Genomic DNA, 14,372 nt, shown 5'->3' on the forward strand with positions numbered 1-14,372 from the left:
CCACACACAACAACATAACCGAAAGAAAGAAAAGTGATTATTTTGTGATGAATGATTTGATGTATCGGAGGCAAAATTATGTGAACAAATAACAATAAAATACACCGTCTGAAACACGAAATGGTACGCTCTTGGTTAAACAGGGAACGCAACCACTCCTATTATTGTAGAATCCTTGAGAACGGTAAGTATATTTATTTAAAAGTCTTGTTTAATATAATTTTAATTAAAGTAAATTCAATTTTAATTCACACAAAAATAGGACATCTAGGCCTACTACTAGAAATTCTGTTTATTTCACATAACAATCATTGATAAATGATATACTATTATAGAATATAGACAGTGAGTACAATTGTACAGTGAGTACAATTGTACTATTTGTAGGCCCCTTGGCCTTGGCTTGGTTAATGAAATGTCAAATTTTAGTGTAAAACTTTCCGTAGAATGGTGCCACCACTTTTTCACTCATTTTTACAAAAAGGGATGGATAACTTTCCGTATGGCGCCACCACTTTTTCACTCATTTTTACAAAAAGGGATATCTCATTGAGGTAAATTAGATACTATATTATATCATATCGAATGAAAAAGTGGTGGCGCCATACGGAAACTTTTCCAAAGGGATATCTCATTTAAGTAACTGAGCATGACTAGCGAGTCTGTCAAAATCAGTCCGCGCAAAGTGCAGATAAGGCAACGTTGCATTATTGTGCAATGTTGAGTAGCAGAATTGAGAAACGTTGACAAATTGCACTACTTCAAAGTTGCACTATTCGGCAACTCTTGCATTCAAACACAAAAAGGGAATCGAAAAAGGCTTTGTTGGAATAGTTAAAATCATATAATAGTATTGTACAGTTCCTTACCCAACTTTCTATCTGTGCAAATCAAAAAGTTATCTGTGCGTTTTCGTGCAAATGGCTTTTGAAAATCATCACTCCACACTTGCCGTTCAGGAAAACTGCGACGCCATTTTACTGTGTCAGATTGTATCCTCGTCCAGCGGTGTTAATTTATGCAAGTTTAAAAACCACTCTTATGTTAAAATAACATTGTTTATAGTAAATGGGTCTGTCCACACTAATGGGTCTTTTTGGTTCCAAAAGATAACTTTTTGGACTGTGACTGGGAGGGTACACAAAATACAACATTTTCCCCTGTATTTTGTTTTGTACAATTCTCTGCTGATAGTGAGTGTGCTTACCAAACAGTATAACAAATGTCTTATTATTTAAGAAGTTACACAGTTTTCTTTAAGACACATTGTTTGTAACGAGGACAGACATTTTGTATTGGAATTGACTAGAAATGGATGACACAAATAATTAATTATTTGATTTACTCAAAGGTTAATTAAGTTAGACCCATTGCCCCTATTTTTATGGTTATCTGTATAAACCAAGAGTACCTTGAGGTTTTTCAGCTGGTATGAATGTTTGTTTTTAACATGGACAGACATATTGTGACAAATATCTGTCCATGTTACAAACCTAATATCTTCAAGATAATTCCCTGTAGTTTCTTGAGTACCCACGCAGATGTCTTGGTTTTGCCTGGAAACATTCTTTGCAGGGACAGCATTGTAGGGGACAACATTTTTGGCAATCTGTTTATATTATTATGCCTTTCTCACCATTTATGTACGAAATGTCTGTCCAACATTCCCCTGTTACAAACATAATCATCTTGAAGATGATCCCCAGCTATTGCTAAAATACAGATAAATGTGTCTTGCTTTTTGCAAACAAAAACCTTGAAGTGATTTGGAATGTGCATGGGAAACAAGCTTGACAAAACTCTTCTTGTTTATTTTTGTCACCCATTTATAAAAAAAAGTCACATCAAATGGTCCCATTAGTGTGGACAGACCCAAATACAAAAATGATATTACAGTTTTAAATTAAACTGAATATTTTTTATTGTTAAAATTTAATAAAATAAAAACTTTATTGATGTTAAGTTTTTAAATGTATTGACGTGCCTGACCATTCATGAATTGCGCGAAACATAAACAGATGGCGGGAAACTTGGAAGAGCCTTGTAACTTCCTCTATGGTAATAGTAATAACTATTTTAGTAACTTTGCTCCTTGCCTTGGCTGAAGTAGTTTGGATAACAAATTTTGTATGTAGACGAGAATTTCATATTAAAGCAGGGAACCTAAGTAAATACAGTGACAACTTTGGCAAGAGTAGGCCTGTCTATGTCCAAGGGACCGTGGTTTGAAACTTGAGATTCGCCCGATGCCGGAATTTTTCATTTACGCCAGACAAGTTCGTTGTGGTGGACCCAAAATATTTTGGAGGTTGAGAGAGGGGGAGATGTGCATGCGGGTCTCTAACTTAGCCATCCCGGCCCGTCCCATTGACATAATTGATTTAAAACAGTAGATTGCAACCAAATGTAAACAAGTAAAAAGGAAGGTACAGTAATTATTTCGGAAATAAATAATTATTAATAAATAATTATTTTAATTGTGCAATCTTTGTTAAGTATGGCTACAAATTAAACATCAGTGATATAAAATAATTAATTTTGGTTTGTGCAATCTTTATTAATTAGGGCAGAACTAAACTTGGTATATCCACTTTTCAACAAAAACGATTGGGCACGCCGATCAGCAGGAAGTTATGTACTAATTAGATGTCCTATTCAACATTCTGAACACACATGGTGGCAACATTTTATTAACTTGGTAAAAGTGTAACATTGTTGTAATTGCTGACTTCCATTTGATTTGAAAATCACATTTTTTGTTAATTTTTAAAGATTTATATAATGTTTATTCAAGAAATGTTTTTCACTTTGATGTTTACTAAAATTGTGCAATCTTGATTAATCATTACCATAAATGAAACTTATGTGTTTTTGTATGAGACAAATTTTTAATTATTTTTATTTACATTTTTTTAAGTGACCATGCAGTTTGCAATTTGCCATTTTTTATTTTAAATTATTCAATCACTGTCAGTAAATTTTTCTAGAAATAACTTTACTTTAAAGCCATTGGACCCTTTCGGTAAACACAATTGTCTAAGGCCCACACTTCGTGTATCACAACTTATAAAATAACAATCCTGTGGAAATTTAGGCTCAATCGGACATCGGAGTCGGGAGAAAATAACGGAAAAACCCACTCCTGTTTTCGCGCGTTTCGCCGTGTCATGACATGTGTTTATAACAAATCCGTAATTCTCGCTAACGAGAATTTAAATTGTTTTACCGTTTTCTCAAAAAGTAAAGCATTTCATGGACTAATATTTCAAACAGAAGTCTTTCACCATTACCTTCTGTAAACCCTGTAAATTATTTGTAAATCTGTGACCTTTTTTTTTTTCTGTACCGAAAGGGTCCAATGGCTTTAAACACAAGTTATAGTTTATATTTATTATTTATTGCTCTTTCAAAGTTAAAAATAAAACCTAGAAAATGTACACTTTTGAAATATGAGACTTAGAAAAAAATAAAACATTTGAAAGTTGATAATAATAATAATAATAATAATAAATAGGTATTTATAGCACCTGAACTAAACAAGAACCAAGCAAAGAAACAAGAAAAACAAAACAACAAAATATTAATGTTGAGGCTGACTGAAAAAGTAGGTTTTGAGGTTTTTCTTGAAAATGGCAGTAGAAGATGATTCCCTGACGAGTTTAGGTAACTTGTTCCGTTCCTTCAGCCCAGCCAGAGAAAAAGACTTGGAGCCAGCAGATCGAGAAAGCCTGTGCTCACAGAGAAGGAATTAAATCGTCATTATAAATATAAATACAAAAAAGAACTAATCAATGTTCAGAAATAATTTTATTAAAGAAATGTATTACAATTAAAAACTCAATGTAAATACAGAATATAATTATGAAGCTTAAAAAAATGAATAATTAAATCTTTAAACATGATCGACGCTATTCTCACGTGTAGTATTAGCTCCGCCCCCATATCCCACCCCTCCTCCATGCTCCACCCCACCCCATCCCCAACCAGCCCAACTATCCTAAAACAACAGTGAAGATGTTTTATTTTACCCTCAGACCACATAAGCTGATTAGCATTGACAGTATTTCACCTTGTTTTCAACGTAGCTTACATTTTTCTACTTTTACACCGGAAGTTGCATTATTGCGCTACTGGTTACACAATAATGCAACGTTGCCTTATCTGCACTTTGCGCGGACTGAAATGGCAATTTTGTTTGTGTGTGAAAAGTAGAGCCCCTGTGAATAACTCACCATTTGATAATGTTTCTTTTCCAAATCAAACGAGGATTTAGTTTTCTAGAATAATACAGATTAATAATTCCAAAGAAAAAAAAAGGATAACTTTCGGTATGGCGCCACCACTTTTTCACTCATTTTTACAAAAAGGGATGTCTCATTGAGGTAAGTGCGATACTATATTATTTCGTATCGAATGGAAAAGTGGTGGTGCCATATGACAACTTTTCCCCAAAAAAATATCTTGGAAAAGAAGCTGTAAAATTGTGAAAAATTAAGTTTACTTTTGCGTTTTTGGGATCAGATACTGACGCATCTAAATCTCTCAACGTCCTTTTTGTCCACTGCCACAAGAAGTATATTTTCAAGAATACTGGAGGGTGCTCTTTCTTTCATGCTAATGTGAGAAACCAAAGTACATGATATAGAATTTTGTCAGATTTCAACACATGAAATATGGACAGATGTAGATTTTTCTCCTGAAAATGCTTCCAAATGACATTTTTGGTATTATAAACTGTCGCAAACAATCGCAAAGCAAATTTATAGAGAAGGTGCTTCCAGAAAAAACATCAAAATCAGGTCCATGGTCAAAGGCAGCGCGGCGGCAGTGCGCATTTCGACACACCATGTCTGCGCAAATTGTCCTTTAAACGGACGTGTCCCCTGACCTAAAAATGGCGTAACATCAAACATTGCGCAATTCGCTGATACACATAAAATAGACCCGAATGAGAAACACTTGGCGACTTTCTCACTGGGATTTATTGGGTTAAATTTGGAGAGTGTTAAAATAAGTTATGTTCTGATTGCCTTTTTGTTAAGCTTCTTTCCATTGTTGGAGGTTACATAGGGCCTACCTGTTTTAAACTTAACTTTTATTAATTTATTTTAAAAGATATACAAACGGATAAAAAAAAATAATAATAATAAAAAAATGTTTATTTTAACCTTCCAAAAAGAAAAGAAAGGCTTAAAATTTGCGTCATTATAAACAGGGAACTTCAGAAGTAAACATAATTACTCTATGAATTGATATTAACTTTTAATGAAATTCTTTGTCACTATGTTAAAAAAAATTGTTTTACCACACAATTTCCTATCTTTATTAGCATTTGTTTATTGACATAAAATGTAACTGGGGGCTGTATTGCAAACACCTCCTTTTTTTCGAACGTAATAGTACAACCGATAATGATAAGTATAAGAGCAAAATGACAACATTTCAAAAAAAATGTTACTGGGTCTACATCATTTGTATAAAATGTAGTCACATCTCGCCACATCATGGTTGCACTAACTTTACTACTACTAGAAAAAATTGCTCCCTTAAGCCTTATAACTTATAACATAGGGCCTACTAACTATACAGGCCTGTCTAACATTTTGGGCCTCCTTTTTAACGCTAGATGTTTTCGAAATTGTCTTTTTGATAGGTGAGCATTTTACGGTTGTTTGTCATCAATAACATCAGTTTCCTTTGTACTAGTACTAGCACAACAAAAACTTTCCCTACACATTTAAATACATTCATTAATATTATTATTATTATAATTTATTCGGCATAAAAACACATACAAAGTATACAGAACAAAACAAAAGCAAGGGACATATTGCTTGCGTTGCTTTTTTGTTGAGTTACTCATTCCAAAGCGTCTTTAAAAAATGCAATTTTCTACTCGGTACTCACTGTTGTTTTTCTGACACAGCGCAAGTTCCTTGACTTCTCAATAATGTGCAAAGCTTTAATTTTTGGTCACCGGTGCTGTACCCGCAGGTACCAGAAGAGTGGATTGACGAGCCGCACCTGAGCTCGATGAGTCAGACTGAACCATTCTGTGAAAGGGGTGTTACAAGGCGTAACACCGCGTTGTGTCAGTATTTTTATGTCCAGCCATTTGGGTGAGCGGAGGCATTAGAATTGGACAGCACACGCACTGCCGCACTGCCTTGTATCAGGTGTTTAGATAGTTTTCCCTGTCCAACTCGACCATCATGTGCTTACTTCACCATTGCCCTTTTTATTCCAGGTTTGTTCTACAGTTTTAGTTAACGATGGCCAAAAAGCAGCAGTACCTTGACCTTAATCAAAGTTTTTATGTTGGGTCTCGGTTCTGTGATCTTCAACCCCTTGGGTTTGGTGGTGGGGGCCAGGTGTACTCGGCTGTGGATGTGGAAGGGGACAAATGTGTTGCCATCAAGAAGGTTATCCTGGCAGATCAGAAAAACTGCAAGGTACAATCTAATAATAATCACTTTAACACAATACAAAAAACTTTAAAAAACATTAATATAAACAAAACTAGAGACTCCAAACACTGTCTGCAAAAGAAAGTGTTTAATATCTTGACCAAGTATTCCTGCAATTAAAAATCAGATCATTTTGAATCATTTTAAATTTAAAAACCTTACAATTCTAAACTGGTTTTGTGTGTAGACAAATGATGGCCGTCCACTGTTACTGGACAGCCATCATTTGTCTTCATACAATACATTTAGTCTTTTAGAGTTTTACCCTGCTGTGAGAGAAACTCTTTTTTTACCTAAATATTATTATTTCACTTTTTTGTGTGTTGAAATTGGCAATAGCACATCAATATTAGCTGGAAATATGTTTTTTTTAATGATTAGATATTACTTTTCATATCCTATAGTAAAGGTATGACTAATTTTAAATTTAAACACTGTCAACTCACACAAACAGGTTGCTCTTAGAGAGGTTCGAATCCTTCGTAAGCTTCAGCATGAGAACATTGTCAAGATCCACGATGTCCTCTCTCCACCAGACAGCGATCATGACAACGTGACCAAAGCACCAGCGGTGTACATAGTGGAGGAGCTGTTGGATACAGATCTTCGTCATATCATTGATGGAGGTACTCTAACCAAGGAGCACACAAGGCTCTTTATGTACCAGCTACTGCGGGGCATCAAGTACCTCCACAGTGCTAATGTTCTCCATCGAGACCTAAAGCCAAGTAATCTTCTTATTAATCTGGAAGATCTAGTTCTGAAGATAGGTGATTTTGGGATGGCCAGAATTCTTGATCCTGACTACTCCCACAAGGTTTGTCACACTGTATTATTTAATGTAGTAAATAATGAAATAATGAAGGAGTTTATTGCATTTAGAGTTTAAGTGTATGAGTGCGTTCGATTAGCTTCCCTGGGTCGACTTTGATCTGCCCCTGGTACGTTCAAATAGCTTTGACGTCATTCCAGGGGCTCACTCAGGTCAGCCCCAGTGTCTTGCTTGTGGAATGAGTCGCTTGGGGCTTGCCCGATTTGCATGACGTCACCGCAAGAGGACGAGTGTGATCTTTCGATTAGCTCTTGGCAGGGGCTTACCCGAATGAGCACCGCGGGGTCGACACGGGGAAGCTAATCGAACGCACCCTATGTCTCATTTGTCAGAGTTGCCTGATGTAAAAACCTATTGTTTGAGGTTAGAATGCTCAACAATCTTCCACAAAAGTCAGTACCAAGCCACCATTCAATGATTCATCTTTTCATCTGATTTCATCCTTAATGAAAAAGCTTCATTTACATGTTCCTCTTGGAATACTGATAAATAGTTTGTTGCTATTACATATTATAACACCCCTTACAAATATTCTGCCTTTTCATTGGTTTAGAGCGCGTCACATGATATGTCTTAGTTTTACTAGACGGCGGCTGTGTGATAGTGCATCGTTTGCCGTGTTACAGTGCATCATGGTCCAATTTCGTAGAGCTGCCTAAGCACAAAAGGTAGCTAAATGCAACAAAAATTATGATCACCAGCCCAAGTACTATTTCTTCAATACAATCACCGACTGGTATCTTGCTGATCATTTTCATTTTTTTAAAACTGCTTTGCACTATTTTCTGCTTAAGCAGCTCTATGATATTGGGCGACAGATCTTTTAAGATCTGGCATTTTATGTTTACTTTTTATTTCTTTTTAAAGTTCGTTCTTCCAAACATGATTTTATTATGAAGTGTTTGTCTAAATGAATTGATTTGGTCATACACAGGGTCACCTGACTCAGAACGTTTCAACACGATGGTATCGTTCCCCTGAGCTCATTTTCTGCCCCTCTGACTACACCAAGGCCATCGACATGTGGTCAGCTGGATGCATCTTCACTGAGATGTTAACTGGTAAGCCAATCTTCCCTGGTGATCATGACCTAGAGCAGATGCTTTTGATCCTTGAGGTGATTCCGGTGCAAGAGGCCGACTTGGTGGAGGTAGAGGATTCAATCCCAAGGAAGATGCTTAAGAACTACAAGGGCTCGCCCCGCATTGCCTTAGCTGATGTGCTTCCAGACATTGATCCAGATGGTGAGTTCTTGTGTTTCAAATACATTATTTTGTTCATTAAGGGTCAGTGTTTTCCACAGACGTTTTTGGGCGGCTTGACGTCATCAGATTAGTGCCCGTTGGTATGACGTCATCATCGGCCGTCAGTCTGAGGACATTATGACTGCGAGGGGGTTTCGTGTAAGTGCCGGCTATAAAGAAGTTACGATGAGCCGAGACGTCCCGTTTTTAAGAACCATTTAAAATATCAAATGAATTTTTCTTAGTTACCTGTTCATGTTTGTTGAGTTGTCATTTGGCTTTTGAGAAAGACTCTACTAGGGTCGAAACGTCAGGCCATTAACTATTTTTTTAATTTTTTTTTAAAGAACAAACTAAGGAAAGTGAATACTGACAATACAACTGGCTTATATTTTTTTCAACGACTGTTGTGACGAACCAAAGACGTTGATGTGACCAAACTTCAAAAGAAATGCTCACTAAAAAAGTGTTATTTAACTTTCAGATATCCCTCGCAGAAACAACTTACACACAATTTTTTTTAGCTTATATTCATCTTGTTCTTTAAAAAGTAGAGATAATCTTTACACTTTGCGAAACACTCGGGAGCTGCTTATGAAAACCTTTGCGTTGGAAGTATTCAAGATCGTTGCAATCTTCACCTATTTATTAGAGCTCACACCTCATTGGTCATTGTTTATTAATAGCAAATACGCTGACCAATCATTCTTTACGTACAATAAAGATCAGACCAACGAAGCATGTATTGTACCTGTTATACTTTTGTATAACTCAACAACGCTTGAAGCGGTACTTGTTGCCTGGCTGGTCAATCAGTTTAGTGCAATCACAATGTAGCGGTTTGGCGGTCAGCAAGCTCACCAAACAGGGCCTTAGTTTGAGTGAGCGCCTGGCGTAAAAAAAATCTGTCTCAAAGAAAACTTTTAAATGCGATGCGCGCTGCATTTAAGTTGTGTTCCGTTTTCTTTTTTTAAGTTATTGTCAGGGAGCCAGTTATTTTGGCAGGGCGGCCAATTCTTTGGCAGGGCGGTCTTAAACTTTGGGAGGGCAGACACCCAAGTGTGGAGAATATTGTGTGAAGGTGAAATAATTATTGTTTTTTTGTGTTTTGGGGTGGGATTTTTTTCAATTGATACTAATGATAGTTGTGGTTCCTCACTTTTTTCCTTTGTAGCATTTGACCTCCTTCAGTCCATGTTGACTTTCAACCCAATTGACAGAGCCTCTGCTGAAGAAGCCATACAACACCCTTACCTCAACATCTACTCATGTGCCTCTGATGAGCCTCAGGAACTTGACCCCTTCCATGTGGAGTATGAGGTAGACAACCTGTCTCCAGTGACTCTTCGCAAGATGATCTTCAGTGAGACCCAATTTGTGATGGAAGTTGAAGACCAGCCTCGTCTTAACTCTCTAGAGTTGGCTGCAACCAATGATTTTAAAGATGACTACAACTGGAAAATGGAGATGTTGAGTTTCTCTTCTCGAGACAACTCTGATCTAGACTCAGGGGAGGACATTGAGGAAAAATTAGTCTTGGATAAGACTTCACTGAAGGCACCTCCCAAACATCTGCTTCCTGCCAAGGAGGAGAATAATGAGAAGAATGAGAACGAAGCCAGCGAAAAATCAGATGAGGACTGTAAAGAGCATAAGCTTTTGCTTTGGGAACAGGACATGGCTGCAAGGAGCTCTATGAAGGATGTACAGGAGAAAGGTGCAACAGAATCTGACGGAGAATCAAGCGAGAAATCTGAATCAGAAGATACAAAATCTGAAAAAGAAGTGGAAGAAGATGACTTATCTGCCCAAAAGGAGCAAGTCTTGGGTTCAGTCAGAGATTCTTCTGAGAAAAACATCCAAGGGCCTTCCCCTAAATTTGATAAAAATACCATTTTGAAGAAAATGGAACAACCTGTTCCAGAGGCCGACTTAATCAACAACCCGTCTGAAAAGGCAATCGACGACAAGCTTCAAAAGGAGAAACAGGAAGAGATCCCTGCAGATGAAGGCACATTGGAAGTGCAGCTACAGAGTGTGCGGAGAAAGGAACGTGAAAATAAAGACCTCCCTGACATACATGCTCCCCAACTTGCCAACAACAAGGTGCTCTATGATGAAGAAAAAACACTTCAGAAATGCCTTGAGAAGTCTTGCCAACTTGTAGATGCGAAAGAGAGCCCAAGGAATATAATGTTTTCCTCAAACAATCACGGCTTAAAACTTCAAGAAAAGTGCATAGTGGATAATCTACCCCCACAAGTGGCCTCAAGCTCCAATGCAAGAGAACTTTTATCCATGACACAAAGGTCCCAGGTTAGAGGTTACGTTGATTACACGACCCCAGACAGTGTAATGCCAAGACCAACAGGTTTTGATGAAGTGCTATTTGTGGAAATTCCACGAAATCCAGGGATCCTATCAGGATCCCCTCACTCACCCCAGAGACCAGATGGTGATAAACCTACCTCTGTGCATAGTCCTAGATCCAGGGGGAGTAACTCACCAAGAGAAAAGAGTGTCAGACCTAAAAAACAAGACTGGTTTTACATGCATAAAGGCAGTAACCACTGACTCAACCAGTCTTGTTGTTATAGATGTGCATGTATGACCACAACTCTATCCAAATCAATCCACAATTGTATAATTCTGACAGGTAGAACTGTTTTCAATAGCGGCCACAAGTGGCTTGTACTGAAATGCCCATTAAAGGATTGGGGTACAATCACAATGCACAAAACACAATGTCCACAGATTTACATTAAACTAAGGAGATAATAGTATTAGAAGGCTTTCTTTAAAATATTACTTGCTGAGGTGCTGTAGTTTTTGAGAAATAAGTAAAACAATGTCACAACAACAAAAATTGGCGCAGTTTTTTTAGCATGTCAAACGTATTTACCAGTTTTTGTATTAAATAATACGTATTCTAATATAATAATTTATATTCTAATATAATTCTAAAATAATATTCATCTCACTTTTTGTGGCATTGTTTTGCTCTTTCCTAAAAAACTACACCTCATCAAGTAATAATTTAAGGGGAAGCAGTAATTACCATTATCTTCGAACCGTGTAAGTTTAATGTACATCTTTGGAAATTGTGTTTGGTGTCCTACAAAAAGTACCCAAACCTTTTAAGGTTTGACCTACACGTACATGTACTTCCATTTACAAAGGAAAGGTTATGTCCCAATATGAAATGTTTCAATGCAGTATGTTAATAACCCAATTTCTAAACACAAAACTTAATTTGCTGTTCATCGTGTTTCTGTTGACATTTCTACTGAAGCAAATTTGATTAAAGAAATGAACATTACAGAAATGAATGTTCTCTAAAGGGTTAATAAAGTCATCTGGGATGTTTAAGTCAAAATAGGCACTACAGTCGAGTTATGAAATATTCATGTAACAGATCAACGAGTTGTTTTCCCTTGTATTAACAACAGGGCAATATAAAGCTATACTTAATAGTCGAGCATTTACAACCATAAAACTTGTCATTTTTGTTTCAAGAAAAAAATGTCTTTTAGTTTAGTTTGCTTTTACAAGTTATGATCTCATTCTAGAGCATACTCCATTGTGTAATGCCATTGTTTGTTTTTGTACTAAAATGCTTTGTTTTTGATATGTTTTGCTGTTGTGTTGGGTTTTTTCCAAGGCATATCCACTGCAAGTCCTGCTTTTTCGGATTTTGCCTCCACTCTAATTTTTTTCCTAAGATGTCATTCTATATCTGTGAAATGGAAATAAATGGTAGATTGAAGTGACAATGTGAGAAAATCAAAAAGTCTATGGTATTATGTGACTGCAATTCAACTTCTTGGTAGAATCATGAATTATGTCAAGGGGAAATTGAGCATAGTACATGTACCTGTTCAGTTTTGTTAACTGCCAAATAAGCTCTTTGTAGTTACTTTAAATGTTGACAGAATCCTAAATATTCAATTCTAGGTACATTAAGTTGTACATATTATTCCTTATTGTTATTTTCTTCCTTAAAAGGTGGCATGTCATTTGACTCATTCCCTGCCTGTGCAAGTAACCAATATTTTATATCATGTAAGGGAACAATTATTTCAGTAACATTTAGTATAGATTTGTTGTTTTGATAGGCATGCCAAAGTTGACAGCAGTACCTGCATGCTATAACTTGTTACATAATTTGGTGTGTAAATCATTTATTGAGATGGTGCTACAATCATAGCTATTTAAATGCTGATGCTAACTTTTGTTATTTTTGTTGTTGTAATCAGCTTTTCATGAACACAAAGAACATTGTAAACACAAGGGTCAGTCAAGCTTTGCCAATAGTTTAATTTGCATCTATGTACATGTATATGCAGTATGCACAAGGCTTTAGAATTGTGTATTCAGTTATGGACTATTATTGTCCAGTGTGGACATAACTACTCCAGATTTTGGGGCAGTGTCTCAAAAACGATACCACCTCTTGAAATTATGTTTTGACGGGGTAGTTTTATTGTATTTTGTTGGCCATGTGGTGCTTTAAGTACATGTATCGAAGTGACTCCGTAAATAGCTGACACAAATAATCACTTTTCTTTTGATGTTTGAGGACAAACTTATTTTTCTCTTAATTAAGAGGGATTTTGTTGAGAATTTGGAAACTATGTACTATCCACAATGAAATCAGAAATGCGGGGCCAGTTATATGCAAACAGTAGTGTGCATTTTCTCTTGGATAACAAAGTGATATAAATAGTTGTTGACACCACTAAAAGATTACTTTTACATCATTGTGTTTTTCAACAACCTTATTTCACTTGCAGCAACCAAAATAAGAAGTGTGGATAATTTTGTTGAAAAACACAATGATGTATAAGTCATCGTTTAGTGGTGTTCAAGTCAGATCTCTAAATGACATTTTGAATTTCAGATGGATATATTTCTCTCAATGATTGTTAGTTGTGAATATTGTTGTATTCAGTTAGCTTTCATGTTAAAACTCTGATGCTGTTTGTTTTTAGATTACAGTCATGCACATGCTTTGTTTGGGGTTTGATTTCCCTAAAGGCCATCTCAAGTTTCAAATATTGTGAAATTTACTTTCCCAGGCAATGAGTTTTTGTCTCTGAAATTAATTTCAACAATTCATTTTTGTCACTTTGATTGATGCAGCCACACAAATTTTTGCTGTTAACATACCATTACAACTGTCTGGGTTTGATATTTTTTAAATGTAATTTTGTGTAATAGCATATTAAACAAAGTGCCTGTCAGAATAGATTAACTTTATATCAAAATGTATTTACAACATTTTCATGAATAAAATCAAAATGCATTATTTATTACAAGAAACATATTGTGATTTGCCAGTGGTATTTTTCATAGGTGTAAATAATCTCATTGCATGCAGGCCTTCGTTATTCAATTGATACCGTTCGATATATAGCCAATCGTCTTCATTTATTGTTTCATAATTGACTGGATTATGATTGCGGGTCTTGACCTAAAAGAGAGACGAATATGTGTGTATTCTTCGCTTGTCTGACCAGTCTCTGTCTTTATCGTGGTTCACATCACTTCAGGAACATTTATTTATTGGCAATGATAATGACTCAGGCCTATGCTTCGTTGTTGAAAGGGAAAGGGCGCCAATGCAATTTCGTCTTGGGAAAAGGCACCCTGTGAGGAAATTGTAAATTTGTACTGGAGCATTTCAAGCATTATTATTAATTGCACAACAAAAATGCAACATGTCTCTCTTTCCCCTCTCCAACTCTCTCTGACTACCTCTCCCTCCTAATAACCAAAAACCTTAGCAGGGAAGTTTTTTTTAACAAAATAGATAAACACTGCGGGTAC

General features: G+C 36.2%; 1 protein-coding gene across 1 annotated transcript; it reads left to right on the top strand.

Moving 5' to 3' along the window:
* The first annotated feature begins 33 nt into the window (after positions 1–33).
* LOC139941884 (uncharacterized) lies at positions 34–13,838 on the top strand. The gene is made up of 5 exons (XM_071938530.1): positions 34–184; positions 6,248–6,452; positions 6,922–7,284; positions 8,234–8,543; positions 9,718–13,838. The coding sequence occupies exons 2-5, from the start codon at positions 6,273–6,275 to the stop codon at positions 11,115–11,117; spliced, it is 2,253 nt and encodes a 750-aa protein (XP_071794631.1). The 5' UTR covers positions 34–184; positions 6,248–6,272; the 3' UTR covers positions 11,118–13,838.
* Positions 13,839–14,372: the final 534 nt, after the last annotated feature.

This window comes from Asterias amurensis, chromosome 9, assembly GCF_032118995.1.
Source record: "Asterias amurensis chromosome 9, ASM3211899v1".
NCBI lineage: Eukaryota > Metazoa > Echinodermata > Asteroidea > Forcipulatida > Asteriidae > Asterias > Asterias amurensis.